At 41.0% G+C, this 14,634-nt stretch overlaps 2 protein-coding genes across 3 annotated transcripts in view; one reads left to right on the top strand and one right to left on the bottom strand.

Annotated features, from left to right (window-relative positions):
• LOC126370058 (autophagy-related protein 16-1) overlaps positions 1–14,634 on the top strand; it is a 175,892-nt gene that overhangs the window by 29,670 nt on the left and 131,588 nt on the right. The window lies entirely within an intron of this gene.
• The window catches only part of LOC126370045 (uncharacterized), a 52,917-nt gene that overhangs the window by 9,299 nt on the left and 28,984 nt on the right, over positions 1–14,634 (bottom strand). The window contains exons 4-5 of the mRNA XM_050014687.1: positions 1,544–1,924; positions 862–1,022 (exon numbers count right to left, since the gene is read on the bottom strand). Coding sequence (XP_049870644.1) covers positions 862–1,022; positions 1,544–1,917 — 535 coding nt within the window. The 5' untranslated portion in view covers positions 1,918–1,924. The remainder of the gene's footprint in view (positions 1–861; positions 1,023–1,543; positions 1,925–14,634) is intronic.

Genomic DNA, 14,634 nt, shown 5'->3' with positions numbered 1-14,634 from the left:
TGTTAATGTTTTTCATGTTATTCAGACGCACGCATGCAAAAACAAGCTTTATTAAACTCGAATTGTATTCAAAGTTGTTATTGACTAACCCAGTTACTATTCATAGCAAATAGCTGTGCATTATTATAGGCGTATTTTACGGTTATTATTTTTGTACTATAAATAGCTTCTGATTACACGTTTGCTCGGATAGGTCTATTTGGTTTCTCATATATAAATTTAATTCGTGCATAATTTAAATTCATTTTCTGCGATACTATGAGGTTTCCTATTGTACATTTCAATGAGTGTTACGATAACGTTGATTGACTTGCGCTCTCGAACGGAATGCCAATGCAGCTCGAGTTCTCATTATCGGCCTACAATACGCGTGTGAATGTACATTGTTGGCTGATTATCATATTTATTTATAAAGGTTGCGTATTAAATGTTAAGACTCATCGTTTTTCATACAAATGGTTTACGCACCTTTTCGGGAAAATTAAATAATATTGTTTAAAAAAATATATTTATTTTGGTTCAATATTGTCAATAAGTTACTAATAAGTTATTCTAAAACGTCACCTTTACATAAAACGATTGTATGAAAAACGTTTAGCCTTAATATGGGGTAGTAGTAGAGTCGGAAAACAAAGATGTAAGTGTACATACCGCGATGAAATTCAAGATGTATTAAAAAAAGTCCAAGTCATAAGATCTCTAACCTTGTGCGTATGAAGATTTTGATGAGAGTGGCTGAATCGAAAATGTTATTTTTGGACCGTAGTAAGTGGAATTCTGTGGTCTCTGCCTACCCGAAATGGGTAATAGGCGTGATGTTACAAGTATGAACGTATGTATGTAATACAGGGTGTGACTCACCGGGCAGCTGGTCGGCATCGGAGCTGAACAGCACACAGAGGCCGGTCTCGTAGTTGACGGCGCGGCAGGTGTCGTTGGCCTGGCACTGCTCCAGGCAGTCGGTCAACATCAGAGTGCCGGGGATGTCGTCTAGTATGTGAGACGGCGCCGAGAACACGTACCTGCATATGCACACCAGATATCAGGTTTATTGAGCGATATACCTACAAGATATTACCTAGAAACTTAACATACTTTCTCGATTTTGCATATAGTCATTAGGTACGTGCTACGTATGTGTTTTAATGAAATTGCTCTAGCATTTCTAATTCTACGGTCTATCTGATAATACGTAGTGTACGTAAACTTAAGATATTATTAAAACAAAATTGTTTTTCTGCTAGTTTTCTTGCATGGTCGAATTAAAATGCATTGAAAAACTAAACTAGTTCCATATTTTTACATTTAAAGTGCCAGCTGCGAGCGACTTTTTAATCGCGTGGTGTCTAAAATCACTTTCATGGTGCATCTAGTGAGTGAAGTCGGATCTTGATAACTTCACTAGCCGACCCGTCGCGTCTACTTAATAAACTTAATTACCCTGGCAATTATCGGTCAGTGCGCCTACTTCTTAAGGAACTAGTTTACCTTCAGCATAGTATGTGCATAATATTAAGTTTCTCTATCGAGTAAACAAGCTTACCCAGTGACAAGTTCAAATCCGATCATTTCTGGGTCACATTCCTCTAGAGAGTTTGCTGGGGCGGATGGCGCTGAGGCTCCGCTTGGTGCGGATGGTGGAACGCCGCCAGACGCTGTTTCAGGGACTGGTGCTGGTGCTTCCGGTGCTTCAGTCGAGGATTTCAGAGGCGGAGGTGCCCCTGGGTTTTTGTACTCTTGCGGCGCCGCCACCACAGCCGGCTCCGGCGATGCGGACTCCACCGCGATGTTGTCCTGCGGCGGCGCCTCCGCTGCCGATCTTAACGTTCCCTCGAATTTCTTCGCGGCTTCGGCGGCATACACCACTAACACTAAACTTATTAAAAGCCGCATTGTGTTCTCGGGCCGTGGCAACATTCGTTATCTGTAACAAAAGAAAATGCTGATTGAAAAACTTTTAATGGCAACTTAATTGCATGAGAATTTTTTAAAAGACTTTGCCGTGTATAAAAACAGCTCATCTTTATACACGCGAGTTCATCGTCGTTTTCCGTAACGCTTTCGATGATGGAGTATCGCGTATATCAAAGCCTTATCGAGCATCAACGTGGAAATAATCGATTGTCGCGTGTTGCAAGAGATATGTTCTGTCACTGCTCGTATAACAATTTACGGCCCGGCGCACCACCTGAACCCATGTTTAGAGCCGCTAACGCAATAAAACATTAGTGTCATTGTTTTAACATTGACAGTTATTAACGCGCCAAATAACAGTATTTCTATTTAATGTACTTTTATGCTCCAGTCAAAATATTTTCTCATGATCACAAACAGTAGCTTTGCGACTATGACTCATAATGTTAATGAGTATCACGTTTCAGTTGTGAGAATATAAAAGGTGGAACAATTATGATCGCTATCTAAGGGCTTTAACTTAATAATTGCCTCTAATTAAAGTGCATCTGCACCGTAATATATGGTACGTAATTTCACTGAAAGAACCGCAAATTAGCCGCGCTATTACGTAATCATATCGCGGGTAATACCTATTCTGAAAAAGTTCACGCTTGGTCTGATTCATGAGAAAATTTGCAAAGTGCGTTCACATAGTCTCTCTATTGAACTATTTTGCCAAAGTATCGTTAATTTTCCAAGAAAGGTATCCTATAAACTAACTGGCTTTCAAAGTTTTTGTTGGACATCGTTTAGGAAGCTTTCTTGCGTTCTGTTCGGGAGTGAATGAACTTGGGGAAAAGCGTCTGAAATGAGATGGAATTAATTTATTGATAAATAGTTTTTATCGGAATTGGCAACAATATGCGAGTTGGTGGCTAGCGTCATAACGTTACGCTCACGTCCGACGCACAATGTTAGTAACGGTCCCGGTTCCATCGCAGACCACTTCGTGCCCAACGGTACTACTTATTCCGATTTTATTGTAAAAATCTTGACACGCTTGACACTAAATAACAAATTGTATATTGTTAGCGTCGAACGACATCCATCCGACTCTTGTTATACCTTTTTTACTGCTTTTGTCATGTTAACGATGACACTGCGAGAGTTCAATGTCGAGCTGTGAATCTATGACGCCGCTCCCGCCGATCAGATCGGGCAAAAGATCTGGTGTACTTACGAATGTCAATTGTATTTCTGACGGATAATGTCAAGCTTTTGAAATCCACGCACGTACAAATTACAGTTAAATGTCAGCAAGGATCGTAATTACACAAATTAACAGTACCACTTGTTAAATGTACTGTTATAGCATTCTCAGACGCTAGGTCGAATAAATAAATATGCAAATGTGGTGCTAAACACTTTGTTGCGACTCATAAAAGGTGCCATGAAAGGTGACATGCAATTGAATCTTCGGGCAGTGTATAATTTACATTTTATCTTGCCATAATAGTGTGTCTTCCATGTTTATTGTTGATTGATTTCACACGGGGTGCAGTAATTATTTCTGTTATTACTGCCCTGTCTGGCAGCCAGCGCAAGCTCTCGACTGAATGATACCGCCTAGGGAAACCTAATTCATTTCATGGCATTCGTATCGCTCACGGCGCGAGTCATTTGGTCTGCACGTCCATTATTAAAATTAAATTACACCTCTACACAGTCGGTTGTGTCGCATGCATTCCTTTTTTCCCATTCTAAATCGATTTTGATTGTATGGCTAGTCGATCTGCCCAAGAATTCTCTCGTCGGATACTATTTATTTTATAAAGTGTGCCCCGGCGTACCTGGCTCTGACACTTTCGAGATATAACTTTGTTACAAATGATCTCGTGCTCGGCGTCTAACAGTTTTCTAGAATAAACATTACATCGGAGCGAGAGTCGACGTTTTCACGAAGTCAAAAGTTAGCTAGACAAGTATTATTTGTCATGGTCCGCGGTGCAAAGTTCAAGTTGCAAAGTATTAATAAATAAGACAAGGCGTCGGGCGTCAATAGCGTGAAATAACAGGAGTGCCGATCATAGTATGGCTGCGCAGTGAGCAGCGCGGCACGTCACCCCGGGCCCGGCCTGACCTACACACACCATACCGTAGCTGTAAACCGTGAGGTTTAATGTCACATTCTGTCTTTTGCCATTTTACAACCCATCAATCACCAATAAAGCGAATCACTACTTCAATTTCTTTATTATTTAATTTAGTTCTGTTCTTTACGACGGGCTTCATGTTTCTCAACACTTAATAAGAGGTCAATCACAAAACCTTCAACGCGGTTTTTGTCCTCGTATTTCTGGTTGTTTATTAGCGAAACTTTGTTTATGTTGACTTTTATTGCAGTCGAAAACATTTACGGCATGTATAAAGATTCAAGCTAGCAGACTGCTAAGATGATCAAAGTAACATGTTGACCTGCATAGGTCAAGCGCCAGAAGCATAACCTACGCTAAAGTCGGTCGCCACCTCGTACCACGAGATAGCAACGACAGAGCAGGTGCGATAAGGAATCTATCGTGGGCTATTTTCTCTCTCGATCCCATTTTAAATGTGAACGAGTTCGTCACTGACGTTGGAGAGTAAGACGATCGACTAGAAAAGGAATAAGCTCTAAATTCGATGTTGGATGTTGACGAGTTGTCGGGGACAACTGACGCGTTGTTTAAAACATGCCCTTCAGATAAAAACTTGTCGAACGTAAATGGGCATATCTCTTAGATGTATTCTCGATTCTACAGTTCCCATATAGGATGGCAATGGCACTGAATGTGCGGGCACGTTCGGCTCGCCCCGAGCGTCGATCAGATGGGGTCAGCACATTCAATGAGCCGGATGCCTCCAACCTGCTATTTACGTTTCACCATACCGATACTAGTTGGCACACTATGGAAACAGTCTTCGTTTACTTGGAAGTGTTGCATTGATAGACCCCAATATGTAAATGCAGCTATCACTTCAAGTTTGCTTTTGTGCAGAACGTGAGTGCGCTTTAAAATATAACAGTCTTAGTCTAACAATTGACTTTTATGACAAAGAAAGTTATATTTTACTCATTCTTATTAGGTATCTCTCTTACCCATTTATTTATATATTCTTAAAATTATATTCATTTCGGGCTTCAACATTCACTAAGTAACGTTCATAGTTAAATAAATACTTGACTTTCACATATCGTTAATGACAGAACATTATACACATTTTATTGTACTAAAATCTTCCATCATCATGTCACACGCGTTTATTAGCATTCTAGCGGTAAGAATTATTTCCCGTTAAAGCTAATTACAGCAGCAATTTCATACATTCGCTACATACACGGTATAAATTGATTCTGTCACTACACAATAGGGAAGCCGAACGGCTTAATCTTGGCTGTAAACTATTAGCCGTGTCTAAGTTCAGCCATTAGTATCGCGAGAGATATAGTATGCCTAGCGGATTTACATTGAATGAAATTGTAATTTGTTGTGTCGTTCCTAAGTCTTCTAATGGAGCGAGCCGATTTCCTTATGTGTTGACATGAAGGGCTAGTGGCGCTCCATCCTTACAAGGTAGCAGCCGGTAGTCAGGCGTCAACGTCACTCATTGTCCCGGCATTGGTTCGAAACGAAAGCCTTAGCATTCAGTGTCGGCTTAAATAACTTATTATCTGAATTCTGTTTTCCATTGCCGAGCTAATGCGCTAACGTTTTAATGAAAAGGCACTTCAGCTAGTTACATTTCTACTACGCATTATGAATAATGAACGACGAGAAACTTGACTCACTCCATTTGTATCATTCGCTCCTATAGTGAAGATAAGACATTCGCACTAATGATTACAAGTTCTAGCTGGCGAACATTAATTAGTACTGCGGTCATAAATAGTTACCTCCTGCACCTAGTGAAGTGTGAATTCCCAGGATGTGATGAGCATTGTAATGGAAATTAGTAAAGCAAAAACTTATTTTACCTTCAAGTTCAATGACTACTCGTCGTAATCTTCAATTTTCCATCGCTAATTGGATAACTACGTGTGTTTTCAATAAAGTTGCCCTTCTCAAGTCACACGACGTCACTTGACTACCAACTCTATGTAGATAATTGGCTTCTTACTTACAACAACTTGAAGGCGGTTGAGTAATCCTTATTATCATAATAAGGTCCTTAGAAATCTCTTGATAAAGAAAACAAAACTGTGAAGTGAAATTACTGGCAAGTATGTTGAACGTAGTAATTGTCTAAGCGACTCGTAAGTTGCGGCTAATCGTCGTAGCTTTTCTCGTCCTCGCGGCCTGCGCGGGCGCGCGGTACGCGGTGCGCGGTGCGGCGAGGTTAGTGGGTTGGTGAGGGTGTGTGCCTGCGAGATTTACATTAGCGAGAGATTCGCGATTTCTCCGTTCCCGATCGGTACATCACAGCTCGCTACCGCCTACGTGACTCGCCATCTCGCGATTAATTCTAAATTGCACAAATTAACATTCAAGAAACCAACAGACCTGACTCTCTATTCCATCTTACTGCAAATCGAAACCTCGGATCGTCCCATCGTGTGGTTATCATATTAGCGTGTTGACTGCTTGTTAGCATGTCGTCAGTCAAGCCCAGACGTGTGTAAATAAAGCGTTAAAAGTATATTGCATGAGTGCAGTATTTTTTCAAGTAATTAATAAATTGAAAAAGGATACGGAGTAGACGTGTATAGCGGCCGGGCCATGCGCTTGATGAATAGCCTGAATGGAGCCCGAGGGATTAAAAAGCGAACACTTTATGCACCAGTCCAATGGCAACAGTGTCTGGGCGAACCCTCGCTCGGACGATTTGAAAAATTGAACCACTTTCCATGATATAGCTCAGGGCAACACATTCCAGTGGGCAGGTGGAAATTGCATCGGTTCATTATTTGTTTCATTTGTTCTTAGTTGCGGTCGAAACGATTGTGAGGCTATTTAAATAAAGTGTAAGACAATGACGCTAATAACTCATTGAGGTTAACATTTTTTCGCTACATATACTAAGTATGCCAGTAGATGCATCTTATGGTCATACTATGTAATTGTGGTCATGAGAAGACTATTATTAGTAGCCAATAAAAAGAAAGAGTGAAAACTATTTTATGATGTAGCAAATGTTCGGCACGCCTAAACAATGGCACGGACGTGCAATCGGCGAGGCAGTATTTCAAAGCTCACTCGTATCAGCTGCGTATAATACGTGTAATTTGAACACATTGTAATGGTACATGCTATTCTAACTGAATTTTTTACATTTAAAAATCAGTCGATCGTGGCTGGAATGGCTCTACTAATGATCGGCACAATGTAAAACGTGCGATCTCAAATTACAAACGTATAATCCCGGCTAGTTTTCTCCGCGATTAATCATGCTAACTCAATGAGGGTCTGGGGTCTTAAGTCCTATAATTTTGTAGCATTGTTCACGGCAGCATGGGCTCGGAGCGAACGGAAGTAGGTTTTCGGTGCAGACAGTGCGCCGCGTCTTCCGCGGCTTTCTTTGCATATTTTGCTCCACCCTAACCATCGCCACTTACATCCTATTTACATGTCCATCGGTGCCTGGCACTGCTCGCCTCTCGCCGCACGGCATCACGTGCCAGTAATGTCTGTATCTGCAGAACATCCTGCGGTCACTTCGAATATTATCAAGTTCAAGTGCGACGTCGCATTTTGTTTCTACATCTGCCCACTGAACCCACATTGTCTGTGGTGCTTTATACAATTACACCCTGTTTCCCGCGACTTGATTACTTTCGTGGTAATCATATTTTTTTAATATAATTTATTTTTATAACATAATGATGCATTACGAGTATTCGCAATTTACCCCACGATTTTACTTACGACCGCGTATACAAGTAATGCGGCCATTTGGTACCGAATGATTACTTAAAAGTGCGTAATTATGATCATTATACGTCATTGTATGTTTAAAGTGTTATGTTGTACGAGTTTTATTTTATTGTATCGTTAAGTACTGTGCTTAGCTGTACCTGCTCCGCGGCCCGGTATGCAGGTTTCCGGCATCGTCTTTTAGTCCCGGAGTTCCCGTTAATTACTGACTAATATTTTACGATGACGTAGCGTTTCCAACCGGCACCGCCGCCGGCTCGCTCACACACCTATATTTTACAATTTAAACATTGACATAATTGACTAATTTAGCCGTAACCGTTGGAAATGTGAAATGAGTTACGAGTTACGCCTTTTAACGAAACGAGACTGAGAACAAGGGCAAAACGCATTCCTGCACTACACCTAGGCATTATCTATGCCATATTTATCTAAGCTGTAAATAACAATTTAGTATTTATTTTTAAAACAACAGAACAAGACAGGAGAAAAAATACGAGCACGCTAATTATACCCGACAAGTGAAGTGTGAAGATAAATAAAGCTAATAGCCGTTACTTGTTTCTCACTAACGCGTACAAATCTCTGACAAGGGGCATTCGTTACAAATAAATTTACTTAAAGCACTTGCGCTTGTGTTTCATTTATCTCGACATAGCGCTGGCGATTCCAGTGGTTGATAGTATCGATTTGTGCCATTAAATGTTATTTTATAGTGAGTGCAGCACGGCGGTAAATTTCGCCTAATACTGGTCGTGTCCTGTCACATCCATGTATGGCCCGCAGGCTACCACCTGTTCCGCGACTGCTCAACACCGGCTCCATCTTTGTACTTCTCCGATGTATATTCCGTGTGCTTAACTTAAATATGAACCTTTCGTTTGGCAAAAGACACTAGCGCAAACAAGAAAGAAACACCTTCACACCAAATTCTTTCAAGTCAGATACAGAAAATCATAAATTCAAAAATATCTTTATTCAGTAAGTCACATAGTTACACTTTGAATCATCATTTTTTACATAACGAACGTCTCATGCGCTTCTCGCAACCTCTAGGTAACTACCTATAGCCCGAGAAAAGAAGCAGCAAAAAAGCGCGGCACAGGGCACTAGACATTCTTTAAAAAGACATAAAATATTGTTATACAATTTAATAATTTGGCTGCCTAATATCAGTTCCCAGACAGTTAATCCCATGCATTAATATCTTCTAAATAATCACTAACCTTATAATAACCTTTTTAACAAAGTTTCTGTTTAATTACTTTCTTAAAACTGTTCAAAGGTAAATTCTGAATGTCATTGGAAATCGTGAATATAATCATTTAAATGGCCCTTTTACATTACTACCTTTTCTGTGCTACCATATAAAAAAAGCTCTTCTGATTCATATTAATGATACGTGCAAGAATCGTACCTACACCATGAATGGAGATTCATCGCATAATGTTTTTATTTATGTCTAACATGATTGACATTGGCCGTCACAACAGAACACCTGAGGCTGCACTCGTTCCACAATAGTAAGCGCCAATAAACAGGTTGAAGCCACTTTTCACTATAAATGAAATAAAGCAATAAATGTTTATAATAGAAGAGACTCTCGCACGCCGGAGGGCTCCGAGCCGCGCGCCCGCGCAGGGAAACACGGCGCGCTCGTTTATCTTTTATTTTTCGACGCTATCGGTAAATATGTAAATAGACTTTAAATACCCGCGAGCCGAGTAATACGCATTCATAATGTTGTACTCAGTAAACTGTATGTCAGTGTTCAATAAACGTCACGCCAATTTAATTGTGAGCGGAAGGGCGCCGGCAGCATGCCAATCGCGGCCTGTTTGCAGAACTCGTATCCGCACCGCTCCGCTATATTTCAAGCGGCTCTGTAAAACGTCACACGCGTGATTCTATCGAGCATTTATTGCCTCTAATGGTTTTATATAGCCTATCTCGTAAAATTACCTAGATGTCGTACCGTCGCGTTTACTATACCCGAAGATAAGAGTGATTTGCACCGACGTGGTCCACTTTAGACAAAACCAGGCAATTTATTAATTTCACGTCGCAAGCGAAATTATCTTGCCTTAACTTACGGTTTTAGTCTATGCTCGCGCCGTACAGACGTTTATGTGTATCGTACATTGGTTGATGTACTGATACAATGTAATGTGTCCAATCATTGACGGTTCCGTTTGACAGAAATGTATATTCTGCTTCGAATACTCCACGGAAATCTCCGATGCATTTCCTGATGGTATTTTTTATTGGATATTTGTCGAATTCCTATTACGCAAATGACACGGTCCGCTCGACGGGCGTCATTGCGGCTTCGGTCGTGCCGTAACGGAATCATCAATCATCTGTAATTTGATTTCTATGCTCAATTATTGCGTTCGCGGAGGTCGCCGCGGCCGCACACTCTACTTCTCCTGCCCATATACAATATTCAGACAAGCTGTAGCAATATATCATATCGCAGTATATTGGTTAACGAGACGTCAAACATTTATCAACGTTTGACAGATTGAGATCCTATTACGATTGTTGTTGCTTAATAAAAACAAGATGAGTATCAATATTTGGGAAATTATAATACATATATCATGCTGTCTCGTCCACAGTAGCCATTGTTTTACATTGTTCGTAGAGAACCCAAAAAAATCTTAGCTAACGACTTTGAAAATATTTGTACGCCTTCCATCCCTTGAAAGTTGAATACTTGTGAATACTTGAAATATTTTTAAATAACAGTTAAAATAGGCGTATAACTAGGTACAAAACATTATGCGCCATGTCATGTTAATGTCATCACGAAATCTATCGAGTTGGTGCCGCACGATCGTCGTATTCGTGCGGCATATTGCTGGAAAAGAACTTAAAATTCAATGCGGATTAATGTCAGTGACTTCACAAATCTCATTACACAGCGTCACCATTAATCATATTGGTACAATAATCGAAACGAAATGACTTATTCTTCAATTCTTTTTACGACGGCTGTTTTAATATCCAGTGCCGTAAAGGTAAATTAGTCCGTACCTAATAGCGTGTCTGTCGCCTTATGTTTTTGAAAGCTCACCTGAACGTCACGATAAATTTTCCAATGTAACCGATTTTGTACAGATCAATATGAGCAAAAAATGGGGAAGCGAAAGCAAAGCGATAGATGGTGCTCTGATCGTTGGTACCTAACCTATCCAACACTGGAATCGTTTTCTTTTAGTTTATATTATTTTGTGTATATGTATTACTATATTAGTAATTTATTACTATTTAGTCCTGTAGACACAACAACGGTTGACCATTTTACGATAGTTAGAATAAATTAATATACTTATGGCGACTAACCGATGGAAATCTCCTATTTTTACAATGATGCGCAGTATAGCATGGTATATTTGATTTGTTTATTTGCTGTTGTTGTACGTTAAAAATTGCTAAATAAATTAATCTTTCAGGTTACGGTACCGTTATAATAGTCTAAAAACTCAGACCACCGGGTGCGTCCACTAAAGATTAATTATCCGGTGTTTTTGTTTATAATTGTCGGTGATCTAATTTGGGAAACTGCAGCAGTGCAAAAAGCTCGTGAGGCTTGAGGCTCGGATGGTGTTGTGTAATGACGTGACGGATAGCAGCAAGAATAGAAGCTAGACATAACACGAGGACGCACGCGCGTCGGTCACGACGGCCCGCCGGGTGTCGCGCCGACGCACTCGGTGGCGACCTTTTAGACAAAGATCTTTATGTCTCGTCGTCAAACTAGGTAATAACACTCGTTTATTCCCCATCCATCACGCGTACCTTGACAGACGCCGACGGGTGCACTGCTTACAAACGCAACGAGAACACGTGTGCTACTCGGCTACACTGAGGACAGCGGTTAACGATGCTCTCAATGGCCTTATTGAGTGACAATCATTCTTATCGCACTTTCTCTAAAGGAAATCGAAACAGATGTGAAGATATACGATGATGGAAGGTACGAAATTGTGATTTTACTGTCAAGAGCCAACAAAGTGGTGCTGGACTCTCTCTTTCACCATGTCCATTACATTTAATCTCCCTGTCTACCTGTGTAAATTAGATTAATTATAGCATTAGCTGTGAAGTATGGAACTACAAAGTCGACTTGAAGCAGCTTGAACCTGTCGACAGGTTAGTTGTTCCGCTACTTTTGGCAGAAGATCGCCTTGTCGTATCTGCTTGACCTATTTGTGTATTCATGCTTGTTACCTATTAAGGGTGCGATGGTCATCATATGATCAGCACGAGCTCGTGCAACTAACTGTCCGGCAAAGTGGTGCAGTGTAACGGTAGGCAGCGCGCGGTGTTGCGCACGAGTTGCTGCCGCCCGCGCTCGCCTCGGCGCGCTTGCCGAAATCCTCAACACGCAGAAAATCAGAATTCGTCACCAAACTTGTCTTTTTATCGGCAATCGCATTCTTCACGAAATATGACGTTTTCCGCAATTTTTCTATCACAGAATACGGTTATGTTTCCGTCACGACCCACATTTTGTGCAAAACTGACGTCGATTTGTTGTACAAAAAACTACTTTCGAGTAACTTTGTTAAAACATACCACGCAACCCTTTCAGCGACTTAAGGTTAGCCTGATAGTAAAGCACATACTTAGATGACACTGAGAATACACTGTAGATCGTAAATTCTGCGACAAGTTGACATTAATTTGTGTTTTCCTAATATGTCACTAGGTAAGTACGGCTAACGGAACTTCCCAGTGATTTCAAAATGAATTTTCTGCAAAGTTCGTCAATAGATCTCCACTGGAATTTCATTACTTAACTGTTCTATGGTCCGCACTGTGCCTTTGCTCGTATGCTTTATCTTTTGCCCGTCACATTGCAATACTATATGGAAATACATTTGTCGTAGATCATTTACCAGCCTTACGTTTGCAGAAATGTAATAACGGCAATATGATCGAATCTGTGCTATCTGCGAACGGGAGCTAGACGGGGCCGCACTCGTAAATAGGATCTCGTATCGCACCGGTGATACATCCTTCGATACATTATGAAATATGAATAAATGAACGCCGTGCCAAAGTTATGAACTGCGATAAAACGCTAAGTACTAATACTGAATCGAGAGAACTATCGAACGATTAAGGGAGACCGTTCGACAATGGAACGTGTATGTGTAGAGATCCGTAAATGTAGGAAAAGCAAATCGCGATGTTGTCTCCTGGGCTCGCATGTTAGATAGTCGACCGCAAGGAATCCACAGCTCACCATAATGACAGCCACTAGTACGTGATAGATTCGATTTACAGGTTCACTTCAATCTTCCGCAGCCGCGACTCTACCTGTGGCAAATTGCGTTGCGGCCACGAGCGCCGCAGGTATCGAATCCGTGATATTGGTAGCGCACTGGGAAACAGAGTGTCGTAACAAATCTCGTTTCCGCAGAGGGTGGCCGCTGGACGGTGTAACGCTGGTTAACACCTCGTCGACTCGCGTTAACAAGATCGAGCCACGTTAGACGCGGGCGCTACAATTGCACAATGGACAAGAGATCTCGCGAGACCATTGTGTTCACTTGTTACAAGCAATTTGTCAACGCTAAGCCTTTATCTCTCGGTACATTTAGCTCCACTTGTTTTTATTGTTTCCTAAGTAAGTACCTATATTGTTCGACCGATATTCAAATAGTAAACATCTACTAAACACGCCGCCTATGAATATTCATTGGTTATCGCTTAATTAAACAGTTTTAATGCTCGACGATGATTGCGCAACATTCGGCAGTCGATTGAGGTGCATTTATCATGTGCATTTCACTGTCATATTCAATTTAATCGCTATGTAGACAACCGTTAAGTTGCGATTGGAATTAGGAAGCCATCTAGCGTCCGAGCGTACCTACGAGTATTTATGTAGATGCAATCTATTGGTTCCCTGCGCCCGCGCCGCATCGCAATGACGAAATTACGTAAGACATGTCGGTTACTAATTGGTACAAGTGGCCACCTGAGTACGGTGAGCATGCGACCGGTATAAATCTAACGGGCCGATGATAAACTCGTTACAGTACTAATTCATAGCCTCAGTAATAATACTTAAAGCCACGTATTCATCGAAACTGCTCGTGAGCTTCACGCTCGCGCAGCGGCGCCGCTTCACTACTAAAAATAGGCTCTTCACCTGTCCTGTTACCGCATTCATTATTGCCAATTAGACTATGTACGCGCCCTTTGAGTTCTTGACTAAAGAAGAGCGTACAATTAAAACTGTTAAAAGATTTTTAATGTCTATGTAGTCGAGTGATAAGCTTGCGCGATTGGTTAGCGAATAAATAAATCTATTTGAATTAAAGCCCTCTTGCTAATTTATTGGTTAACCGCCGTAACACAACGCACGCATTTAAAATCTGTTAAGGAGCAGTAAAGTAATAAATGCGGGCGCTTTTTGCCGCACATGAGCTGTATGAGCATTGAGCGCGCGTCCGCGGTGGCATGTTTATAGCCCGCGCGTCTCCCGCGCACTTTATGCTTCCCCCGTATTATATGTCGATCCTGTCTCCCTCCATTCTTTTCTTTTATTAAATTTGAACTTTATATTCTGTCGTATCTGCTTTGCATAGTGAATTTATAAGTATTGCCGGCCCGCGGTATTTGTTACACCTGCTGCTAAGAGCGCTGGTGTATGTCGCGGATCGGTATAAATACTAATTTATAGACCTTCTTATCGAATAGAAATATTTGTTTTAAAGGTAAATAATGCCTTGAGATTACGCTAACGTAAATGGGTGTGGATTTATGATACTGTGGGACGTTTAAGGTAACTTGTTAGTGTAATTATTAC

Source organism: Pectinophora gossypiella, chromosome 10, assembly GCF_024362695.1.
Source record: "Pectinophora gossypiella chromosome 10, ilPecGoss1.1, whole genome shotgun sequence".
In the NCBI taxonomy this organism is placed as follows: Eukaryota; Metazoa; Arthropoda; class Insecta; order Lepidoptera; family Gelechiidae; genus Pectinophora; species Pectinophora gossypiella.
The sequence above is the reverse complement of the archived record's forward strand: the minus strand, read 5'-3'. Positions and strand labels throughout refer to the sequence as shown.